At 38.1% G+C, this 22,379-nt stretch overlaps 1 protein-coding gene across 5 annotated transcripts in view; it reads left to right on the forward strand.

Annotated features, from left to right (window-relative positions):
- RABGAP1L (RAB GTPase activating protein 1 like) overlaps positions 1 to 22,379 on the forward strand; it is a 257,343-nt gene that overhangs the window by 119,314 nt on the left and 115,650 nt on the right. For all 5 annotated transcript variants that reach the window (XM_050901438.1, XM_050901437.1, XM_050901439.1 and 2 more), the window contains one exon: positions 21,823 to 21,936. In XM_050901438.1, the coding sequence (XP_050757395.1) occupies positions 21,823 to 21,936 (114 nt within the window). The remainder of the gene's footprint in view (positions 1 to 21,822; positions 21,937 to 22,379) is intronic.

Below are 22,379 nucleotides of genomic sequence, written 5' to 3' on the forward strand. Positions count from 1 at the left end.
AGGGGAAAAAAAAATCAAATACCATGTCTTTTTCCCAAATTGGCGACGTTGTTTGGCAGTGCCAGACAGTAAGTTTGTAGTCAACTTCATTGCAATCTATTTTGTAGTGAAATCAGGCGTTTATCAGCCATGGTGGTCATGTGTGCTCACATCATTCCATGTGGTGGGTATTGCATGAAAGATGTTGAACTACAGGCATACCGATAGTATGATGGTTTGCTTCTGAAAATCCGAGCTGTCTGGATTACTCTGGAAGTGAAAAGATGCTTTCTTGTCATTCTTCTGTCTTGAAAGAGCACTAACAGGGTCTGTGCACTGGTCTGGTGATGGTGGACCGAACTGAGGGTCTGGGGAGGAGAGGGCAAGCGCTGGTCTCTTAACTCGTTCCAAATTCCTGGTGCTGACTCATTGAGAAAGTTAGATTTGGCTCCCCAACTGGATTATTTTTGGCTACTGCAGTTGATATTTGAGGTTTATTTTTATCTATTACTAATTTCTATGAAACTGAAAGCAAGAATGGTGTCATCGTGAGGAACTGTGTCTGAATGTTACAGTAAGAAAAGTGCCTGCAGACTGTACACAGTATTATTAATTGTACTTTTTAAGGTGCTCTTAGCATTCATCCGATTTCTTTATAGTAATGAATATCAAACCAGCAGTTAATTACAGTGGTACCATTTTTGTTCCTCACCTCATTATCTCCGTCTTGCACTCTGATTTTGCGTGGCTGCCGGCTCCCCAGCCGCAGGCCTGGCAGCGCGGTGCGAGCCCAGCGCCAGCAGCGCCGTCGGCACAGGAATAGCATGGCAGATGGCAGCAGGCACTATTTATAGCTTCGGCCAAGCTGCCCGAGGTGAGCGCTGCTGAAATAGTCTATCAGGATTGTTTTCAGCTATTAGGGGACCGAGAAGACAATTTCGGGGAGTGGGGGGAAGTCAGAATTTGCATTCCTCAGAAGCCACGCTGGCAATACGAAAGGCTCGCTTCGTATCGATTTCTGCCTTTTCTAAACAGTGGAAGCTATTTTTTCCTCTTGATTTCTGCCCTATTTCCACCAGTCGCCCCGCAAACCTTCCAAATGCAGCCTTCTTCGCAGCTTTGTAGCGCTGGTCGTGGCTGAGCTGGAAGAATTTATTGTTCTGTGGAAGTTGTGCTGCCATGGCAACTCAGGCACACGGAATTTTAATTGCAAGGCACAATATATGTTTATGAAAATAATTAATAAAAATGCTAACAGGGATGTTTTTATTATATTAGCGGTATCTTTTGTACTGTGCTTCTCACTCTTGCTTTTTTGCACAAAAGGAATTCACTGGGGCAGAGTTTTTTAAAATTACTAATTTTACTGTTTTCATCATGAAGTTTGGTTTTGTGGTTTTTTTTTTGTTTTGTTTTGTTTTTTAAATCAGATCAGATGAAACATTGTTTTTTTCAGTGTTTAACCTAGATATGTATGGTTGATTTTGGGTTTGATGGCATTCATATCAAAAGCTGTAAACAATGTTTCATACCAAAGCAGTGGAACTTGGCAATCAGATGCATGCAATCCTGAAAATCCAGGCTTCGGGCTGATAGGAGCCTGTGAAAAAGAAGAATAAGGAGAGATTATTTTAAGTTTTGTATTATCCAAGAAAACTTACCTTACCTTCCAGTTGCTATTGCCTTTTTGGTGGTGTGCAAGTGTTTGCCAGGTGCTCAGTCCGGCGCCTGTGCTGCTGTGCCAGTACAGCGTGTGACAGAGCCTCCCTCTTCTCCCCTCAGTGCATCGTGCAGGACAGCCATGTTTTCATAGAATAACGTAGAACTGGAGACACAGTGCTGTCGATAACTCGAAATGGAGGCGTAATGCACTGTGCGTAATCTGTGCTGGAGGTGAATTTTCTTACTTCATCTTATTGACAATTAAACTCTGTTGTATGGTTTTGTTATTGATTTTTTTTTTTTTTTTTTTTTTTGGACTGTAAGCCATGCACTAATTCTGTCTTCTTGTGAGTGGTTGATATTGTTTGTTGTGAAGTATTTTGTATTTTTATTTTAAAAAGAATTAAAAACAACCCAATAAAAATACAGGCTTTTTAGTTTTGAATTGAATGCAGCACTGACATAGTGAGCTAGACATGGTAAGTCTGTTTAGTTATTCCACATGTTTTCCTCATTTCTCTCTGACCCTCAAGCATGAAGATTTTAATGCTGTAGCTGCTAGTAAAGTGAAATGTCATCTAACTCATTACCATGATTTTTGCTGGGTATGTGCAATATATGAATTTAAATGCTAATGAGTGGGGTTTTTTTTTTTAAGTGTGTTGCCTTGTAAAGTTTCTTTTAAAAATAACAAAACTGAACAAGACTTCTTCCTTTAAAGATTAATAGCATGTGATACCAATTAAACTTTATATTGGGACAGGGAAGCCACCTACAATTCAATTATATCTATATATTTCATCGTTTGCTACTAACTTTCTCAGGTGTTCACAAAACACTGCCTCTATTACGATACATTGTGCATTTAATGTGCTGGCTTAATGATTTCATTGCTGTGTGATAGCTTTCAAATGGATGGGAAAACAAAAATACATTCTGCTCATTAAAGGGTTGTGTATCAAGTTCAACTTCATTAGTTTTGATTAGGACTGAGTTGGTGCCATCTGTGCTGTCAGTATTGTACATCTTTCACAGAAAAGATGAGAGATTTGAAATCCAATTCTCTTATGGTGTGTTGCCCTCTTATTTTGTGTGGTTTCGTACAAAATTAACTTGGCTGGATTCCATTTCTTTGTAGCTGAGCTTTTTATTTTTGGCTTCAGTTACCTGGCAGTGGAGTCTTTGGGCCAAGTTTTGATCTTATGTGCCTGACTGGTTACCATGTGATCTTTTTTTTTTTTTTTTTTTTAAAAAGCTTCAAGTGTGTTGGTTTCAATGCACTTTCAAAATTAAGAAATACTGCAGTATGTTATCACTGCGTTTAGAAATACATTAGAAATACTGTTTTCTGAGATAATACTGAAATACATTTAAAAATATTTAAAGGAAGAAAATAAAACAGTATTGATTGCTAGAGATGCAGACAACTTTCTTGAGAGCTAACTAGTGAAAGAAGAGTTGTTACGGGGAATACTGGGTGAAGGTAGGAGGCACTTAAAACTCGTTACCAACTTTTAATAGATGTAATAAGCTACCAAGAGTCAGGCAAACCCGATCTCTTTATTGTTTTACAGATGACCATTCCTGCAGTGCTTCATAAAATGGAATTCTTTGGATGTATTTTTTTTTTTAAGTGATAGAAGTGAATATAACAGATGCACAGGTAATCTGGGAGATTCTGTGTCAAACCTACTAATGAATGGTGCCAGGTCCTGCCTGAGCTCTCATTTTGGGAAGCAGCTTCTGTGCTAAGTGTTCTTTCCAGTACTTTCAGTTGCAAAGGATCTTTAAACTTTGTCCCACATGAAATATGATGTGGCACGGAACTGCTGCTTTTTGAAAAGCTGATAGATAGAGAGTTTCTTGATAGCTTAAGCTGATCTAAATTGGGGTGGCTGCAGTCCTGACCTCTCACCTGCCCCGGCTGACCGTTCCTACCTCCTCTGCTTTTCCACTGCCACTGGAGCTCATGTGAGCAGCCAGGAAGAGACATCAGGGAGCTGACCTGGATGGAAATTAATGATATATTTTCCTCTGGGGTAGCTGTGGCCTAGATTAGTTCAGTGTATGATCAGATAAGTGCTGGTACTGGCTTAAGGGAGTGAGTGGGGATGCATAGCCAAAGGGAGGAGCCGCACAAGGCTGTGGCAGCCTTAAGCCACATACAGCATGATTACTATGTGCTATAGTACTGCGATACAGTATTTTAGAAGTGGATGGCTAATTGAGACAGAGGTTAACTTGCCCTTTGACTCGAAGTGATGCTCAGTATGTTTGATCCTCTTAATTTCAAATAGGATTATGGTTTCTTTTTAAGGTTCAATTGCCATCGCTTGGCCTCACAAAATTAGTTCTGAAGTATAAAACACACTTCTACGAGTTATTGACCCTAGTTTTTGAGAGTGGCCGTGCAGGTTGGAGATGCGCATTTTTCCGTAATGGCAATTATGTCATCATAAATGAAAAGATTACTTTTCATCATTCATGTTACATGCACCCCTTGAGGTATTGAAAAAATTTAGTAGTTTTGCTGACAAAAAGTAACAACAGAACCCGGGCGGTATCTTTAGTGACTTCAGTCATCCCTTGGTACTCTCTCTAGCGTCAAAAACGTCTTAAAATGTGAGGTTTAGACAATTCCTGGATTCAAAGAATGCTGTTACCTCCATTTTATTTTGGCTAGCTGGAATAAATCCCTTACTTGGCTTTCTCCCTTTCTCTTTGAAGTGATGGGTGGTAACTGCCATGCAGTCTCATGTATTCACAGTGCTCAAGCTGTAATTGTTGCCTGTCCGTTTGTAAGAGATTCTCTCCTCCTCTCTCTGGGAGCCAGCTGTAAAATAAGTAGTAAGCCTAACGAAGCATGAAGAATTATTGGCCTACAAATTAACAGTTAAATACTTCAGGGTTTGGTTTTTAGGTTTTGTTGTTTTGGTTTTTTTGTTGGTTTTTTTTTTTTTAAAGATCCAGAAATACATGCTTGTCTTCTCGAAAAACAACTCTGCGACATCATTGACTTGTTTCTAGGTAATCCACTAGGAAATAAGTGTGAGAAATACCTTTGAAAAATGCATTTACTTTGCACCTGCAGTAAGAATAATGCACTTCAGTCCGTATTTGAAGTGTGTGTTCAGCGTACTTTGAATGTAACATTTTTGTGTCAGTTATTGTTTTGTGTTATTTCATGAATATAAGAGACCTCTACCAACTCTAAACACTGTGCCTGGTTTACTGCTTCACCCAGTGATCATCACGGTGTCAATGATGAGTGGGAATGCTATCTTAACCCATACCAGTGTAGTTTGTGAGCGTTTTCTTCCTTATTTTTCTTCAGAGCTTTCCCAATACTGTTTATTTCTCTCTTGCAAGGTTCCTCTTATCATTCTGTCAATTATTGATGAGGTCTGCTCTTGGAGCATTTGTTCATAATGAATAATTTCAAAGACAAATAAAAGACCCCTCTGCAAATTTAATGTATTGCCCTTTTGTAGTGTGTTATATTGCTTTCTTGGAATGGTGCACTGGGAAGAACAATCCAAAGCAAAAGCTATTTTGTTTGAAGTTTTATGCATTATGTATATTTCTTCTATGAAGCTACAATACGTGACATATCTAGGATGACTAAGAATGATAGGCGATTATGTGATTTGCAAATGGAATGACAAATACTTCTTTTAAGTTAGTATTTTATATATTAGTATTTTGATTTTATATGTTAAAGGACATACAAGCAAGAGAGGGTAGATCAGGAAGAATTACAAGAAATTATATGCTTAGAAGTAAAAAAGCCTAGTTTAACAAATAGTCTGAAAAGGAAATATTTTATTTTGATAACGTGCCTTTTTTACTTTTTAAATTATGATTGACTTATTTTCACTGCAAAGAGTAATATTTTCTCACAAATGTAATTACAATCTAAAATGGGGATTGATTAATTATATGATGGGCCTGAGAATTAGGGACAATCAGTGCTATCAGATTGCAGTCCTTGCAGTCCTTTTTCTTATAAATCAAAGTTTTGCTTCATGGCTGTATCATGATGGGGTTTTTTTTTCCTCTTTGTAGCCCAACCTAAAATGCGCTTTATGGAGGAAGGGATAATCATTAGGTCGGCTGGGAAATACGCCGAATTAAGATGTCTCCTGGACATCATGAACCTGCAATTTTTGTGTGTGTTATCAGAGGAAAGGTGGAAACATCCTCTGCCCTCTTCTGGGTTTGAGTCATCTTTGAGGCTGAAATCAGGAGTACTAAATGTGTGGTGTGCCCTTTCTTCTCTTTCTCCCCACCGCTTTGAATTGTGATGACCTTTTAAACAGTAGAGGATATGAAGTAACATAAGGTAACTTCAAAATTACAACATGATATATTAGACTTGATAGATCCCTGGAGTTTTAAACCTGGAACCTTACCTTCCCCACACTTTTTTTTTTTTTTTTTTTTTTAATTTTCATATCACTCAAATTTCCCTTTTGTGATATGTAACTGACACTGCTTCTCAGATTGGGCAGAACTTTTAGGTCATTTTTCTACAGCTCTCTTTGAAACAGCAAATTTAGCTGCAGGAAAACTGTAGAGGTAATTTTAAAATCTGTCTTCAGGCTGAACTTCTATATTTTCTCTTTTTTCTTATGACACAAAGCAAGGCTGAACTAAAAATAGCGGGCTGTGAACTTTTAATGTTGTTAACTGCTGATTGAGCCACTGTCACGCTGCACATTTGTAAGACCAACAATGTGCAGAGAGATTTAATGGGGTTAAAAAAAGTTAGATAAAAGCTTTTTCAATTCTAAAGCTAGCATTATGTATTAAATGAATAGCTCCCTACTTTACTCTGAGACATATATTGTAATTTGTTTATTTAAATTTTCATTATTAATAGGATACCATAGTTTTTTGACAGCTTTGCAAGAAATTATGCATCAAGTCAAATGCTTTTGCAATCTTTGGACGTAAAATATTTTCCGATTAAGAGAAAACTTGGGAAAATGGTAGCTGTCATGCAGAAAAGTACTAAGCAGAATCGAAGAGTGAGAGACTCCAGGTGTTTCCTGGACATGCATTTTTTGTTTTGCCTATAAATAGCAATCTGTGTTTACACTTACTGATTCTTTGCAGAAAAAGCTGCAGGTACTTAATGGAAAACTTTGTACCATGTTCTGTTTAGGCTCAGATCTGGTTTTATGTATTTTCAGTGTTTTCCATCTTTTATATTCTATCTTGATAGACATTTATATAGTGGGACGTTAATCTTTTCCCTCTGCTTAATCTCTCTGTGAGAGGCTGTAACCCACTTTTCTGTAACAGCAAATTTAGTTTTCTGTCTTGATCTTGAGAAGGTGAAAGTGCTGGTAAGACTCAATATTGCTAATGCCCCGATCAACGTTTGTTCTGCCTGTTAAGATAATTAGTCTGGTTTTTGTAAGAATAAAGTCATTTAGATGGATTGCTAGATCAGGTACACTTGCCTTTTGAATCATACTTATAAAGCAGTTTGGGGAGTTTTACAATGCCAAAAATCCACATTGAGAATGTTCACAATAATGCTGCCCCATGCTAGTTAGCATATCCCAGAAGAACTGTGCTAATTTTATTTTATTTTTTTTTTTTTCCTAAACGTGGGTCTGTGTGTGTTCTACTAAGCTGGTTCTTCAGCTGGTAGAGATGTCCCTCTGACTGTACTCTGAGCTTCTATGGGCTATGTGCCCTCAAATAGTTTTCTGTGATTTGGAAGCCTCTGTGCTGTACTAAAGATATTAGACAGGAATTGTAAGATCGGAGGGGTGAGTGGAAGTGCAAGGGGTTTATCTTTGAAGTTTTAGAATAAAATGGAATAGAGTAGTTTTGTTGGAAGGGACCTACAACAATCATGTAGTCCAACTGCCTGAATACTTCTGGGCTGACCAAAAGTTAAAGCATATTATTAAGGGCATTGTCCAAATGCCCTTTTTACCATCAAAAGCATTAGATACCTGTGTGAGGCAGCAAAATGAGATGCCGTTCACAATGGGTTGTGCAGCTTTATCATCCTTCTGTTCCAAGATCAGATTTTATTACAATAATGTAGTGGGATAGCTGTGTTACAGTTCTTACAATGACTTACTACAGTTGTTTGGTTTTTTCTGATTTTTTTCCACTGTTTCTTATACACGAACCAGTGTTTCAGCAAGTGCTAGCAGCACATGCAGTTTTCAGTAAGCCAGTATTAAATGCAAGATTCTTTGACTGAGGAGAGATTTCTTCCTCCACTTAACTGAACTGCTCTGCAGGTTTTACGTGACCTGAAGTGAAGGCACTTCCAAAGTAAGGTTTAGCCACTCTGCCATCATCTATGTGAGCAGCATTCAAATTTCGCAGATTTGGTATATAGGGTTGTTTGTGTCTAAATTTAGATGCGCATCATATTTTAAGGAAAGGGTACCAGCTCTCCTGTTTGTTGGTACTTCTCTTTTTGACGTTAACTTGTTTACATTTGTCAGCAATAAGAATAACTTTTGTAAAATAGTTTTGTCCTTATTGTTTAGTCCTTGCTTTGCAGTTGGGAAAAGAATGTATTTGAGAAGCACGTGATGTTCTTCAGGACTTATTTAATCTTCTGACCATCCTATACGCTCCTTGAAAGTGATGATATACACATTCTTATAAACATATATGGCATTTAGTTTTAAAACAGTACTAAATACCAATTTACAAGAGAAGAGCGTAATAAATTGCTTTTTACCTTCTAGATTAAACTTTCCATGTTGAACACTCTAAAACTTGGATGGATCAGGTTTTTATGAGCCAAATGATCCAAAGTAATGTAGGCTATTAATCTGTAAACCCATAGGTACCTAAAGACTACTAAGTATTCCAGAAGGAACACGCTCTGAAAATAGAAAAAAATATAAATGTTATGTGACTCATAAATATTGCCTACGTAGAAAAATGGATGTTACATACAAATGGATGGAAATGGATATATAAATGAATGTGTGGTGTTATAGAAATGTAGATTCAGAAGCAGTAAGAAGCTATCTTTATTTGCAATATTCTCTGATACACATTTATACATTTTTAAGTAGATCTTTTGATTAATATCTCCTTCCATTTGCAAGTTAACAATTGTACATGGTGGTAAAAGTGGCAAATACGCTATTACAACGCTGTAGGTTAAGCGTCAGTGAGCTAAGGTCAAATAGATAAGGAGTCGCACGTTATAACCAAATGAGATCTGAAAGTGTCTATTAAGAAACGCGATGGTGAAGTATGATGCAAGATACAGTAATGCTTGTCGGAAAGAGTAATGAAAACAAGACCGACCATTTGTTATCTGTATTCTTTTCAGTAATACTTGTAAGTATCCAGATTAGAGAGTATTGCAGCACATGCAATGTTTTCTTCAATCTTGCTTTCCAGCTGTTATAATTAAGTACAAGAAGTGAGCAGTGGTATCCAAAAAAGCCAATATCCACTTAAATAAGCCCAAAGTATATAAGCAACTTTAAGAAGTTTAAATTTTAATCTACATCAGTTGCATATTGTAGGAGTTCAAGAATTCTTGAGACATTAGGATTGTTTTAATAGTCTAGTATATGCTTCTAATACTCAAAAAGGAAAAAACTCTTTTCATCTATCTAATAGCTATAACTAGATTTTGTAGAATTCCTTAGCCTGCATAGTAAAAAACTAATTTGGATTTTCTTTCAAACTGATCTTCATTGATTTAAATTAAGATAAGATATTTGATTTATAGCTTCCTTTTATGAGTCAATGAAAACTAAACGTAATCTATTTGGTACTTCTCTCTTGTCTCCCATCCTTTATCTTGTGTTATTTTTTTCTTGGGCCTCTCCATTTCACCACCTCTTCTTGTCTTCATTGCTGCCCGTTCTGTTTAATTCTGTTTCCCTCTCTCCTGCTTTAGATTTTTCTCTGTCCTGTATTTCAGTCCCTGCTTGCTGCTCATTGTCCATTGACTCTCTTGCACACTGAGAGTTTTATAGAACTTTTTTCTTGTTTTGCTGTTGACCAGCCTGTTGTAATCACATTTGTAAAGTACTTGATGTCATTTAACCACAAGTTGGAGCCTCTTCTTCACCTCACGCAAATATACAAATAATTAAGTAACAAAATTTTATGAGAAATATTTTGTCTGGAAAGCCAAGAGGAAAAAAACAGGAGGAGGAAAAGCTAAATCAAGGTTACCGCTTCACTGTAACCTTGTCTCTATATGTTATCCTTCATTATACAGCAAAAACGTGCTTGCAGTTGCACAGCTCTGGGGGATGCCTTTGCAGATAGCAGCTTAACTTGATCTGAGTTGATTTATGAGGAGTCATTTTCGTTGGCAGTTTTGAGAAGGCCGGAGAAGTCCCAAGTACCTTCCTTTCCAGCCAGACCTGCTGAGCCCTGTGGGAGGTACCTTTTGTGTCTTCCCAGTTTTCTGTCATACCTGATTACAGGATGCCCGTTTTGTTACTACTTCTGCCTTCTGCCAATATCTTTTTAGATATTCTTGGAGGTGAAAAGGATACGGTGACAGGGAAGTTACTAAGTCAGTTTAATTTTCTGATTTTTTGTAAGTGGGTTTTGGGTTTTGGCAGACTCTGCAGTAGAACTTGGTGCGTGAGAATTAACTGTCTGTGTATACAACTTTAAGAAATGGGAAGTGATTTTCTTTGTGTTAAATATTATGATGTAGTAACACAGTAAACAAACCCTCCAAATTATAAAATTGTGTTTAATTGATGGTGACCCTTGAAAAGTATTGTCGGAAAATACACTTCAGTCCAGCTGTGGGGTTTTTCTTGGGGGTGTGTGTTTAAAATGCACCAGTTTTGCTTTACTTAGATGTTACATGGTTGCTGGCTTTTAATGTAGACCTTGACTAACTGAGTAACATAACTGAGCCATGTTATGTCTGCAAATGCATGGAAGGTGCTTCTGTAGCATTAAAAACAAGTGCTGTCTCATGGTATTTTTTCAGAAATGTCCTTTATATGAGGGGATTAGCATCTCTTTGTGGTTTGTTTTCATTTTATCATTATAACTTTGTTTTATTCTTCCAAGCCTGAGGGTTTATACTGAACTGAGTTAATTGCATCTTATGATGATGAAAGTAGCTGTTTTCATGTCTCTCGTGGTTATTCCTTGTTTCTTATGGGATGGAAAATCATATATTTTCCTATTTGTATTGCTCACTGGCATAAATGTCAGAGGTGCCAAGAAGGGCAGTGTTGGTTCACTTAGAATTAGCATGTTTAAACAGATTCACTTTTGTTTTGTCATGGAGAGTGTATGCGTAGACATTGACAGAAATTTTGTTCGTGTGTTACTTCTGAAAATGAAAGGATTCAGTAAGAGATTGTTGTGAGGTAACAGTATTATCTGTAAACTCAGATAACCTCCCCATCATAATCAGAATAATTGGAATTACTAAACTTAATCATTAAATAAGAGGTGGGCAAGGAGAGAGAACAGCTGAAGTATCCGTGAAATCTGCTTATTCCTATACAATGCCTGTATAAAGTGCTTGAGAAATGTTCAGACACACTAAAAAGTAGTATACAGAAAACTGATAACATTTGAAACTAAGTTAGGATTATTTTTGTGCACTGTGCTGTCTTTGCACTGTCTGGTCTTTATTGTTATGACCCATATGTGACCAGATAAATACTTTCTAGTGTCAGTACTGTATCGATCTGAATCTTAGGAGGCACCGAATCTAAAGTGAATTTCAGTTTTCAAACAATAGGAATAAACTAGATCAATATAAAAAGGCAAAAATTGAGCTTCTTTTGATGATTCACACACAGCCCCATAGGTCCCAGTTACATGCAGAGCTCTATAGCATGGCCCTTCCTTTGTGATACACAGCGGTTACACTGCTGTCTCTCAGGTGGCAAGAGCGGGACTTCAGGGCTTATGCTCAATTCAGAAATCTCTGTGGCCTGAAAATGCTGGTTTTGCTTGAGAATTAGAGACACGGTTAGAATGAGCTAGTTGACTGGCTAGTTTCTAGCACCCTAGAAACTGACTGGCTGGAATGTAGCTTTGCAGAAAAGGACCTGGGGGTGTGGAGGACACCAGGTTGAACATGAGACAGCCGTGGGCCCTTGCTGCATAAAAGGCCAATAGTATCATCCTCCTGCATTAGGAGGAGGGTTGCCAGCAGGTTGAGGGAGGGGATCCTTCCCCTCTACTGAGCACTGATGAGGCCACACCTGGAGTACTGGGTCTAGTTCTGGGCTCCCCGGTATGAGAGACATAGACATACTGAAGAGGTCCAGTGAAGGGCCAATGAGAAGGTGAAGGGACTGGAGCATCTCTCCTATGAGGAAAGGCTGAGAGAGCTGGGACTGTTCAGCCTGGAGCGGAGAAGGCTCAAGGGGGTCTTATCCATGTGTATAAATACCTGAAGGGAGGCTGTAAAGAAGACAGAGCCAGGCTCTTCTCAGTGGTGCCCAGTGAGAGAAGCAGAGGCAACGGGCACACAGGAGGCTCCATCTGAACACAAGCAGAAACTTTTTTACTGTGAGGGTGACCAAGCACTGGCACAGGTTGCCCAGGGAGGTTGTGGAATCTTCACCGTTAGAGACATTCAAAAGTTGTCTGGACATGGTCCTGGGCAACCAGCTAGGTAGCCCTGCTTGAGCAGGCAGGTTGGACCAGATGACCTCCAGCGGTCCCTTCCCACCTCAAACATTTGTGATTGTCTTCCTTCCAGTATTTTTCCTCATTAGTTCATCTAAAATCACATTAAAAACTTCTAGTAATAAGCTCAGATATTGACAACTCATTATGAGCCTAGGCAGCATCTGCTTAAATCTACTTTTAGCTATATGTAGTACTGTTAGGAGGTGGAAGTCCTCTTTGTGCTGCATTCCCTCTCCTTGTAACTGGGAGAAGATTTGAGGAAAGGGTTAAGGGAGATCGGTAGTCTCCCCGTATCAGCATCTCTAAGTCGCTTATGTCTACGATTCATCTTGCAGCAAATTCCAGAGCTGCATTTGCAGTACGTGCCACCTGTAGTGGCAGTGGTGGTTGCTCAGCAGAGACCTGGATGACTGCAGTTTCAGCAGCTGTCTTCAATGTCTCATAGACTCTGAAGGATCCAGCGAGGAAATGTACATGAAGTGTTGCCCAAATTGTAGATGAATAGAACTCTCTTTCATAAATGTATTTAAAAACCAGCAACAGAATCGAATAAAATGTTATGGGCTATGATATCCTAGCCTTATGTAACTTTTCCTTTTAGTACAATGTTGTGGCATCTCCATAATTACTTCTATGTTAGGTATAAAGGTGCTTGACACATTAATTGCTTATTTGTGGATATTATCACTCTAGATTTACCAATGAAGGACTTGATGCTCAGAAATAATACACACTATTCAGTATATCCACAACTGAATCAAGTTCTGACAGAGGCAGGCATGAAAACCATGTGCTTGTATTTCTGTCCTTTCCCCTAACCGTTTGGCTAGCCTTCATCTCCTGCAATGCACTGTTTCCTGAGGCTGGAGTAAAGACTTTAAGATCTTGTTGAAAAGTGTTTTTGATCTTATATGCTCCCAAAGAGCCACAGTCTTTGGTCTTACAGTCTGATGTCAATGCTGAGTGATACAAAGGGCTGTCAAGTCAACAAAACCACCAGATTTTGGATTTCTGATATAAAGAATAGAGAAGATTACTTTATAATGGGCTTGTTGATCTTAATAGTTCTGGCAGACAAGTGGTTCAAAAAAGTACATACTCCCAAATAACAGAGTGCCTTCACAATAAAGAAAATGTAAAGGCGGTGTTGTCATAGCAAGTATTAAAATGAAAGCATCCAGGATATCAAATGATTGCTTGAATTATGTAGCTGTTTGTCAGGGAGCGGATCTGGGAGGTAACCGAGTTGGTGTTTTTTGCTTACTGTAAACATTACAGCTGACCATAGGTCCTGCTGAAGTGTTTCTGTCTGGATTATTGGAAGAACTCCATTGTTTAAGAAAACAAGGGACAGACGTTTCCTTTTTGAAGAAATAGTCCATGCGCTTCAACAACTACAAGCTTAAGAAGCTTTTTAAAATCAATGTATTGGCGAATCTTTATCTGCATAGTGCTGCAAGGCATTTCCTCCTTGTTAAAAATGAGCATCACTGAACCAGATAAACTTACTTGATATTACAGCATTTTCTCTTTATATTAACATTTTGCCAGCAGCAAGCAATACAGATGCTAAAGGTCAGGGTGTGCTAGGAGGCCCTACGTAGCTATGAACTTTGTTATAATTCTTTCTTAGACCTGGAGTCACTTGCCTTGCAAAGGAAAAGGCAAGCAACTCTGGAAAGCAACGCTTTCTTTAAAATCCTAAATGGACCCGTTACATTGATCATGTCATCTTTTGATTAATTTCAGAATTTGTAAAAACGTGTTGAAAGAAACACTGACTAGACAGACATCTACTTGGTCAGTGATGCTGCGGGAAACTCATCTTTTAAGTTTTTAGAAAAGTTTGCTTTTTAAAGATTTTTTTTTTTTTTTTAAGCAGTAACTGCTTTTTTCCTTTTTATGCGTCTTGTAGTGAAGATTTCTAGGCACTTGTGTAAAATGGAAGTAGGTTTTGTAGCACCATCAAGTATGGTAGATAAATAGGAGTCAAGGATTCAAATATGCCACCTTTTCCATTTTCTGTAAACAGTTTCACATGAGTTTTCCGCAGCCATCTGATATTGGTGCAGTTAAGTATTGTTTGTTAGAAGCAGGCCTTGCCTTTCCAATTGCTTCTGGAAATTACCCAATGAGTTGGTGGTAGAGTCAGAAATATTTGAATTTCAAATTACAGATTAATCACAAGAACATTTTTTCCAGCCTTTACAAATGCAGTTGTGTCTCTAACGGAGGAGACATCATCAGAAACCTAATCTAAAAATTCGCAAACCAGAAGGAGCTTGGACAAAATTAACTTGCTACATGGATAAATCGGTGGGTTACCTTTTTACTTGTCTGTTTATGAGATAGTGCCTATCCACATTTCAGAGAAAAAAGGTGAAATGATGACGAGTAAACTGGATAACATGCCTTTTACTTGGTCTAATATATCTTCATGTCCTCTGGAGAGGCCAACCTTCCTAAGTAATAGCTATTAAAAACAAGAGCAAACCTAAGACAAAATCTGGTGCTTAAAAAATTCTCTCCAACCTTTAACAAAAGAATGCTGGATATCATATTTGCTAAAGATCATGTGACCCAAATAAAGCCCCAAACATAATAAACTGGTAATTGAAATACTGTGGTATCTACAAACAGCTGTGCATGGCCCTTCATGCCAACTATACATCATATAGGAAAAAAAAAACCCAAACCCCATCAGCTAGTGTACAGAGTGCCGTCTCTCTTGTGGGAGGTCAGGGAGCTTTCAAGGTAAGTGTTTAAGAGTAACTCTGAATTCACAGCATACCATGCCGATGGCAAAAAATTGAGCCTGGTGCATTCCAAAGTTGATCTCTTGCCCAACAGCACAACCAGCGTTTTTCTTTTGACAACATCTTTCAGAAAGGATATGGCAGAGTAAGGAGAATAAATTATGTATCAGTAGCATGCAAGAGAGGGACGATGTACAGAATAGGAGAGGCAGAAGGAAAACAAAACATGAAGATAGTAAAGGTCATGGATATTTTTTGTTTTTCAGAACAAGAGAGTGTATGCAGAATTGATCGTTTTGTGTCTGATCTAGTTTTGCTGTGATTTTTTACAGAAAAATGTCATCTCGTCTGTTGCTCAACCCTGTTAAGATCTGAGCTGTTTCTGCCTTAGCTCTGTGACTGCTACAATACCACTTTCTTTTTTATAGCTACAGACAGAATAATATTTACATAGGTATCTTTATTATTCTAGTACTACCTTTTTCTTCTTCTCTGAATCTTGGAGTTGTCATTCTCTGTGGTCCAGGCAGTTGGTCAGTGTGTCCTCATCAGGGCTCCTTCTCCTCCCGAGTAGTTTTAAGATTCACTTAAGTGTTGAAAGAAATACAGTGACAGCCTTTCAAAATGAGCATCATTCCCCGTTTCCTTGGCACTCGTATGAGTGATCATATAAATAATAGAACAGTTCATAACAAGCTCTTGGCCAATCCAATCCCGGTGGTACTGTATCTAAAAGGATTAGGGTCCCAGCCCACAAGCTTTTTAACAATTAGAGAATCGGGTATTTAGAAGTGATTGGTACTTTTGCATTCCTAGTCTAAAAAGGGGCATGTTATAGATGCTTTTCTGAGGATCCTGCCTTGGGAATTCTCAAAATTTGAGGCATGAGCAGCTGCCCACTACCTTGTCAAACACAGCTTGAGAATAATGGGAGATAATTTGACAAAAGAAGATGGCTCTTCCTTGGGCAGAGCTATATTAGTAATCCAAAATATTACGCTGATGAGAGAAGAGAGCATTTGACACTAGATTTAGATCCAGGCTTGACCTGCCAGAAGCCCAGGACTCCTCAGATTTGAACTATTGATTTGGCCCCATGTCCAGTAGGACTGCTGTTTCTTTCTGCTTGTAGAAAGCGGCTTTGCCCAAGCAGCAGTAAATACAGCTGATAGTGAGCCAGAATTTGCAAAGTTCAGCTGACCAGTGTGTTTACTGAACTAACCTAAATATCATGTTCACTTTAAATATCTTGATATGTAACTGTTAAAAAAAAAAAAAAGTCTTTAAGGAATAATCCCCTGCTTTTTTCTCAGTTTCTGTTTCTCTGTTAATTAGTACTCTCTGAGTATTATTTGCTCTCAACTGAGTAAAAGTTGATGATGATTGAAAGAAAATCTATTTATAGAAAAGAGCTGAACTACAAGGTGTGTATCACAAAAATGCTACAGAAGAACTGAGCATAAGCCAAACATCTTTTATTCAATGTTTTTAAAAGGAAGAGCTATTGATTTTTTTTTTTTTTTTCCCCAAATACTGATTGGTAGGGAACCTGGGATTTTCTTGGATCACACATTCTACTTGGAGGGTTATAATGTGTATGGAAAACGATGAGAGGAAAGGAGTTGATGATGTGTATATATATGGTGGCACAATGTGATGTCAGGTTTCACTGAAAGCATGAGTTTGGGAGGACGTCGTTAATAACGAGGGGCAAAGCTACGTGCCAGTTACACAGATCATTTCAAACCCATGCTGACTGACCTCATCTATTTTGTGTATTTTGTGTTTGCTGCCTATTTGTGATTATGTTTTAACAAATTCAAAGTTATTATTCATATTCCTATGTGCGCATGTGTACAGGACCACAAAGAACTTTAAGGAACAAAATAAGCAATATGCAAAAAATCTGTTCCTTCAGCAAAATGCTTAGGGTCCTGAAACAATGTCATAATGTCTAATAATGTGCACTTGGCAAGTCAGTATTTAAATTTACAGCTTTTCGGGGTTGAGGCATGGATTTATTTAGGGTACCCGCTATCAGCAGGTGGTGTGTTTCCACATTGTACATCTCTGACTAAACACGAGTGATGAACACCTGCGGCAGCCTGGGAGTTTTTGCTTTCCATACAACGTGTAGAAAAGTTTCAGTATCTAATCCTGAAGGAGCATGACACACCAGATTTCCAGGGCATGGTAATTTTAGATGTTGAAAGCCCATTTTGAAGTTTGGGGGTTTTTTTCCCCCTTTTCTTACTTTCCTTGGTACTCTGGATTCTGGCTATTTTTAGCTAGTGAAGAGATGAAGCACAGGCGGACAATGTGACGCAAAATCGGCTGTTTGAACCTCATGAGAGGTGCAGACCTTTTAAACGGGTCCAGTCAGGTGAACTGGTACTGAGGCTCCAGCACATACAAATCATACTGGTTTCGTATGTAAACATATGTGATAAAACCAAACTTGAAGGAGTTTAAGATTAGAGATAAGCCTTTGGAAGTTAAGTACAATATGAAAATTGCCTACTCATATGCATAATGATATATTCTTGATCACACATAGTTCTGTGGTTTTTGGTTGTCTTCTTCCCAGGATCTCTGCCTTGTTGTGTATGGAAGGAGTAGTGCTTATCTAATGAGCAGCTTTTTTTTTTTTTTCTTCTCTCTTTTTTCTTTCTTCCCCCTTACTATTTTTCATTGTGTAACCCTGTGCCTTACTATGTACCATTCAGATCAGGATTTTAGGATGAAGTTATTATTTTCCTCTTTGGCATTTCTGTAGGACTCATCACTACAGTATTTCAGTGCTTCAGATGTTAATTGATTTTCGTAACACCCTACTGAGATGGGGAATTATTATTAACCAGGGAAATGGAGCACGAGGAGATTGAGGTCAGAAGTACTGCTCAGTTTGAACGCCAGGTTTGAGACACCTGTTGACTCGGTTTATTATTTTTTAGGTATTCACATAAAACTCTTGAATTCCTTTAATTGCAACTGTAAGTAATTCTGCATTTCTCCGTATTGAGTCAACAGCTGTAATACAGGCAGCTGTATAGTAAGGAAAACTCAGGTGACCGCTCATGGAATTTTTTGCGTCAGTGATGTGTGTGGTTTCACATAAGTAATTTTGGGCAGAAGTGGGGAAAGGATCTGAGTCTTAACACAGCACTGAGATGTTATGCCCCAAGAGGTTTTTCTTTCTTAATACATTCTTCTGGCTCATACAATACTTATCCTCCAGTTCTTGTAACAAAGGAAGCAAGGCTCTACCTACAGGAGTCTGTTCTACTCCCTAACCGTAATTCATCACCAGAGTGGGTACACTCATGATGACAAAGGAGTAGAGGTCCTTTTTGGAGTGTGTGTGAAATGTTCTTAATTAAACAATAATTCCTGATGTACATACATAAAGATTGCCCTAAATTTTGAGTGCCTACGTACCCTTAATTTTCTTTTAACTTTTATTTAATATAAACAGTTTTCTGTTCTCTTCTGTATTTCTTTGTCAGTCTGCCTTCTGGCATCAAATGCCCACATTCAGCAGCATCTTAATAGTTTAAAATGGCAGCAATGTCAAGGAGTCAGTATTCCAATACAGTTGCTTCACAGTTGCAGAAGTTCAGCTGTTTTAAAAGGGAAACGACTCAAAGTAGATAGCTTGTTCAGTAGGATGTCAGCTGTCATATAGTTGACATGTGAAGATAATTCTTTTCCTCAGTAGAATATTGTTTCTCTGAGTTGGCAGCACAGAAATGATTATTAGAAGTGAGAAAGATCATTAGAACTCTGAATGCTTTGATAGCCATCTCACCTTAGCTTTTTTTCATAATAAATTAACTAATCATGACTTTCAGAAGAATAAAAATCCTCTGAAAACCTAAATTAGGATAACTCTAAACTCATCTGCTCTGGTACTCCTGAGAAGAGCGCTATCAAAAACCTCTATCTGGAAAAAGGTAGAAACTTAACCAAAATATTTTGTATATATTTTAAGAAGTAGTTCTACACTGATCTTCACTCTAGACTAATTTCTTGTTTCTCTTAGATTATGGGTTTATCGTGTTTCAGATGGATATTGTCTTTTGAGAAGGAGTTAATTCTCCCGTCTTTAAGCTTAAATTTTATTTTGGATCCATTTAATTGTTTTCCTCTAGTTTTTTAGAAGCATCAATTGTTAATAATGCTGAATGAAGACTCTGCTTCAGGGTCCTTTTAACTCCATAAAAGTGAATTTGCATTTGGGCCTTTACACAAATATTTTTTGGTCGTAGCTTGGACATCTACCTTGTCAACTTCTATGTGCTCAATTGTACGTTGGCCTCTCAGTTCAAGAAAAGATAGAAATACAGGGAAGTCAAACACAGTGTCTCTGCTTGATAGAAAAGCGATGTATGTGCTGGACGTGGTGGCCTTCCTGTAACTTTCTTTAAAATGCCTGGATCTTTTCAAATTTGTGCTGAAGAATTAACGTAACAGTTTTTTATAATGGACTCTGTAACTGTGCTGTACTGGTAGGTCTTAAATGCTGTTTAAGGCATTTCCTCACAATGTAACTAAATTGTCAGATCAATCTGGGAGGAAGACTGCAGTTATTTAGCCTCTCTTGTGTTTGAAAGCCATGTAAATGAAAATGCTCATTAAAGAAGTCTGATTAGAGAACTGCTTATTATTAGATTTTTATTCTGTTTTGTTGCATGTGATTTAGACTGTGTGGTTAGTTTTGGTTGCGAATAGTTGCACGATGCTTAGGTGTCCTGAAAATCATGATGATAACCTGATGAAAGCACAAAAGTGTGTTTATTTTCTCCAGCAGTACCAGTTAGCAGAAGCAAAACATCACCTCTCTTTGTAAGCTTTCCTTTTCTTAACACATAACAGTATGTCTGGTATTTTACAAAATATGGATCGTGTTATTGTCTTGTACTGAAGATGTTATTGTCAAGCAAAGGGAAAGCAACAGTTGAGATCGCTGAAAATTAGGACATTGTAAATGGATAAATTAATGATAGCAAAGATTCAGAGAAGCCGTGAACTTCGGGGAGAGATTTGAGAGAGAAGAAAGAAGAAGACTTCTATGTGCAAGAACTGGAAGATTGTGTCAAATGCAGAGAGGGATGGGGAGGAACGATGAAGCCATAGTTTGATATGGAGGGTGGAGAGAATCGAAGGAAATGAGAACACAGATGAGAATAGACGATAACTAGATTTAAAAAAACCCCCACAACTTTTTTCTTACTTATCTGTGATACTCAGTTGAGTGCTGTTAGAAAACATATTAAAGTGATGTTTATGCTCATTGCGACTGTAGCTATTTTCTTAGCTGCCGTTAAAGTGAATGGAGAAATACAGTGATGGGTCTTCATCTCTGGGGTAGCCTGATATAGCCCAGGGTGATGTCTTCGTGTGTATTGGTTATGGATGGGCCCAAAAGGAAACTGTGGCTGGGAATTAGTGTGGACTTCTGGCTAAGCCCCCACAGGCAGCTGCATTACTGTATGGCGTAGGCTCACTATAGTGGCTTTATGGGATTAGGAAACCACCTAAATTCGGGAGATTACCTGGTTCCTGACTCTAGCAGGTGTAAAGAAGCTTTTTTATAGAGAGTCCTGGATTACAAACTGCAATCTGAGGGTTTAGAAGCTTTTCTATCAGAGGTACTTTGTTTTCAAGGTAAAAGTATTAATAAAGGACTTATTTTTTAAGTCGCAGGTGAGGATTCTGTTGGTTTTTCCTTTAGGATTACAAAGGTAATAGAGAAAAGCACTGTTTGATATTTACCAAGCAGAGGTACTGTATCACACTGAGGGTAACTGGAACCTGAAGATAATTGATTAACTGTTGTAGTTCCAGCTCTGACATTTTGATACCACTTCCTCATACACACAGTGGTATTTCTCAGGTCTGATTGCAATTATTTCCATCTTTTTATAGAAATGCAGTATCATAAGCAATTGGTTCTTTATCTACAGAGCTAGGTATGTCTAGGGAACGACTCAGTTGCCTAAACGTGGGCATTTGGTGTCATTTTAGCTGTCTTTGTATATGCAGATCATCCACATGGAGCTTGCAGAGATGATGCAGCACTTACAGCAGACTTGTATCCTTCTGCAGTAGCAACTGCTTACCAGACAAGATTATCTTCGGGCTTCTGAAATGGCGTCTGACACCAATGTTTAGGCACCTGAACTTATCCTTGGTGGCTAGTCAATGTAAAAATGTAATTGAATTGGGGATGGTAGCAGGGAATATATGGGATTTATCTGAAAGTATAACATTTTCTGGTACTTCTGCTTCTGTTCTTTTAAAGACCACTTAATGGTAAACTTTGAATGTTTCTAAGTAATAGTTCCAATTTGTAATTAACACTGTTTTTATGGTAGATGGATACACATTTTAAATTAATACCTCTGAGCCTGCAAGAGAAAGACAGTTTTGTTTTGTTTTTTTAATCCCAGAGAAATACAGTAAGCATATGTTCTGTGGTAAAAATGCACCTACAATTAAATAACTAGTCATTTCCTATGAGTTCTAAAGTTGAACTGTAAGCCTGAAGGACAGAAAACATGCCACGTTGCTCTTGTTAAACTGTCAAGTTATTACTGCATATGAGACTAGAGGATTTTCAGTTTCTTCTCAAAGCATTTTTGGAGGATGAGTCAGTAAAGCAGTTATCTAATGTATCCACGTTGACTGCACATTGAATTTTATATTCTGTTATGTTTAATTACACTGTTACCAGGCTAATACGTCGGGATTTTTCTCTCTCTTTTTTTTTTTTTTTTTTTAACAGGATTCTGCTCAAGAGAGTGTCATTACACGAGATATTCATCGTACATTTCCAGCACATGATTATTTCAAAGATACAGAAGGAGACGGTCAGGAATCTCTATACAAAATCTGTAAGGTACAGTCAGTACTCTGAATTTTAAAGTGTGTTCCATATTTTGCTATGACTGTATTTTGCCCTGCTAACCCTGTTCTGATCCAAGTCACTAATCAATAAGATTTTAAAGCTTTATTTAGATTGCATGTGGAGAGTGTAGTGTTTCTGCAGTACTGGATAGCCTCAAGTACTTTTTGTAACCTTGCATTTTGTGTCTCCTAAGAGGCATCTGAGAAGAGCGAGGCTCAAGCTAGCTTTACTAATGGGCAGTTTGATATCAGAGGTCCGCTTCAGTAGAAGCATGGTGTAGTAGAACTTCTTTTGCTCTGCTGGTAGAGAGGTTTGCAGAGGAAGAGAAACCCTCAGAGCAAGCTCTGCTATGAGGTTAAGCAAGAATGTCTCTAGATAATTATCTAGAGAACAAGTTAGTTGACCTTTCCACAAGCAATGTGCGTGCATAGCTT

This window comes from Gymnogyps californianus, chromosome 8, assembly GCF_018139145.2.
Source record: "Gymnogyps californianus isolate 813 chromosome 8, ASM1813914v2, whole genome shotgun sequence".
In the NCBI taxonomy this organism is placed as follows: domain Eukaryota; kingdom Metazoa; phylum Chordata; class Aves; order Accipitriformes; family Cathartidae; genus Gymnogyps; species Gymnogyps californianus.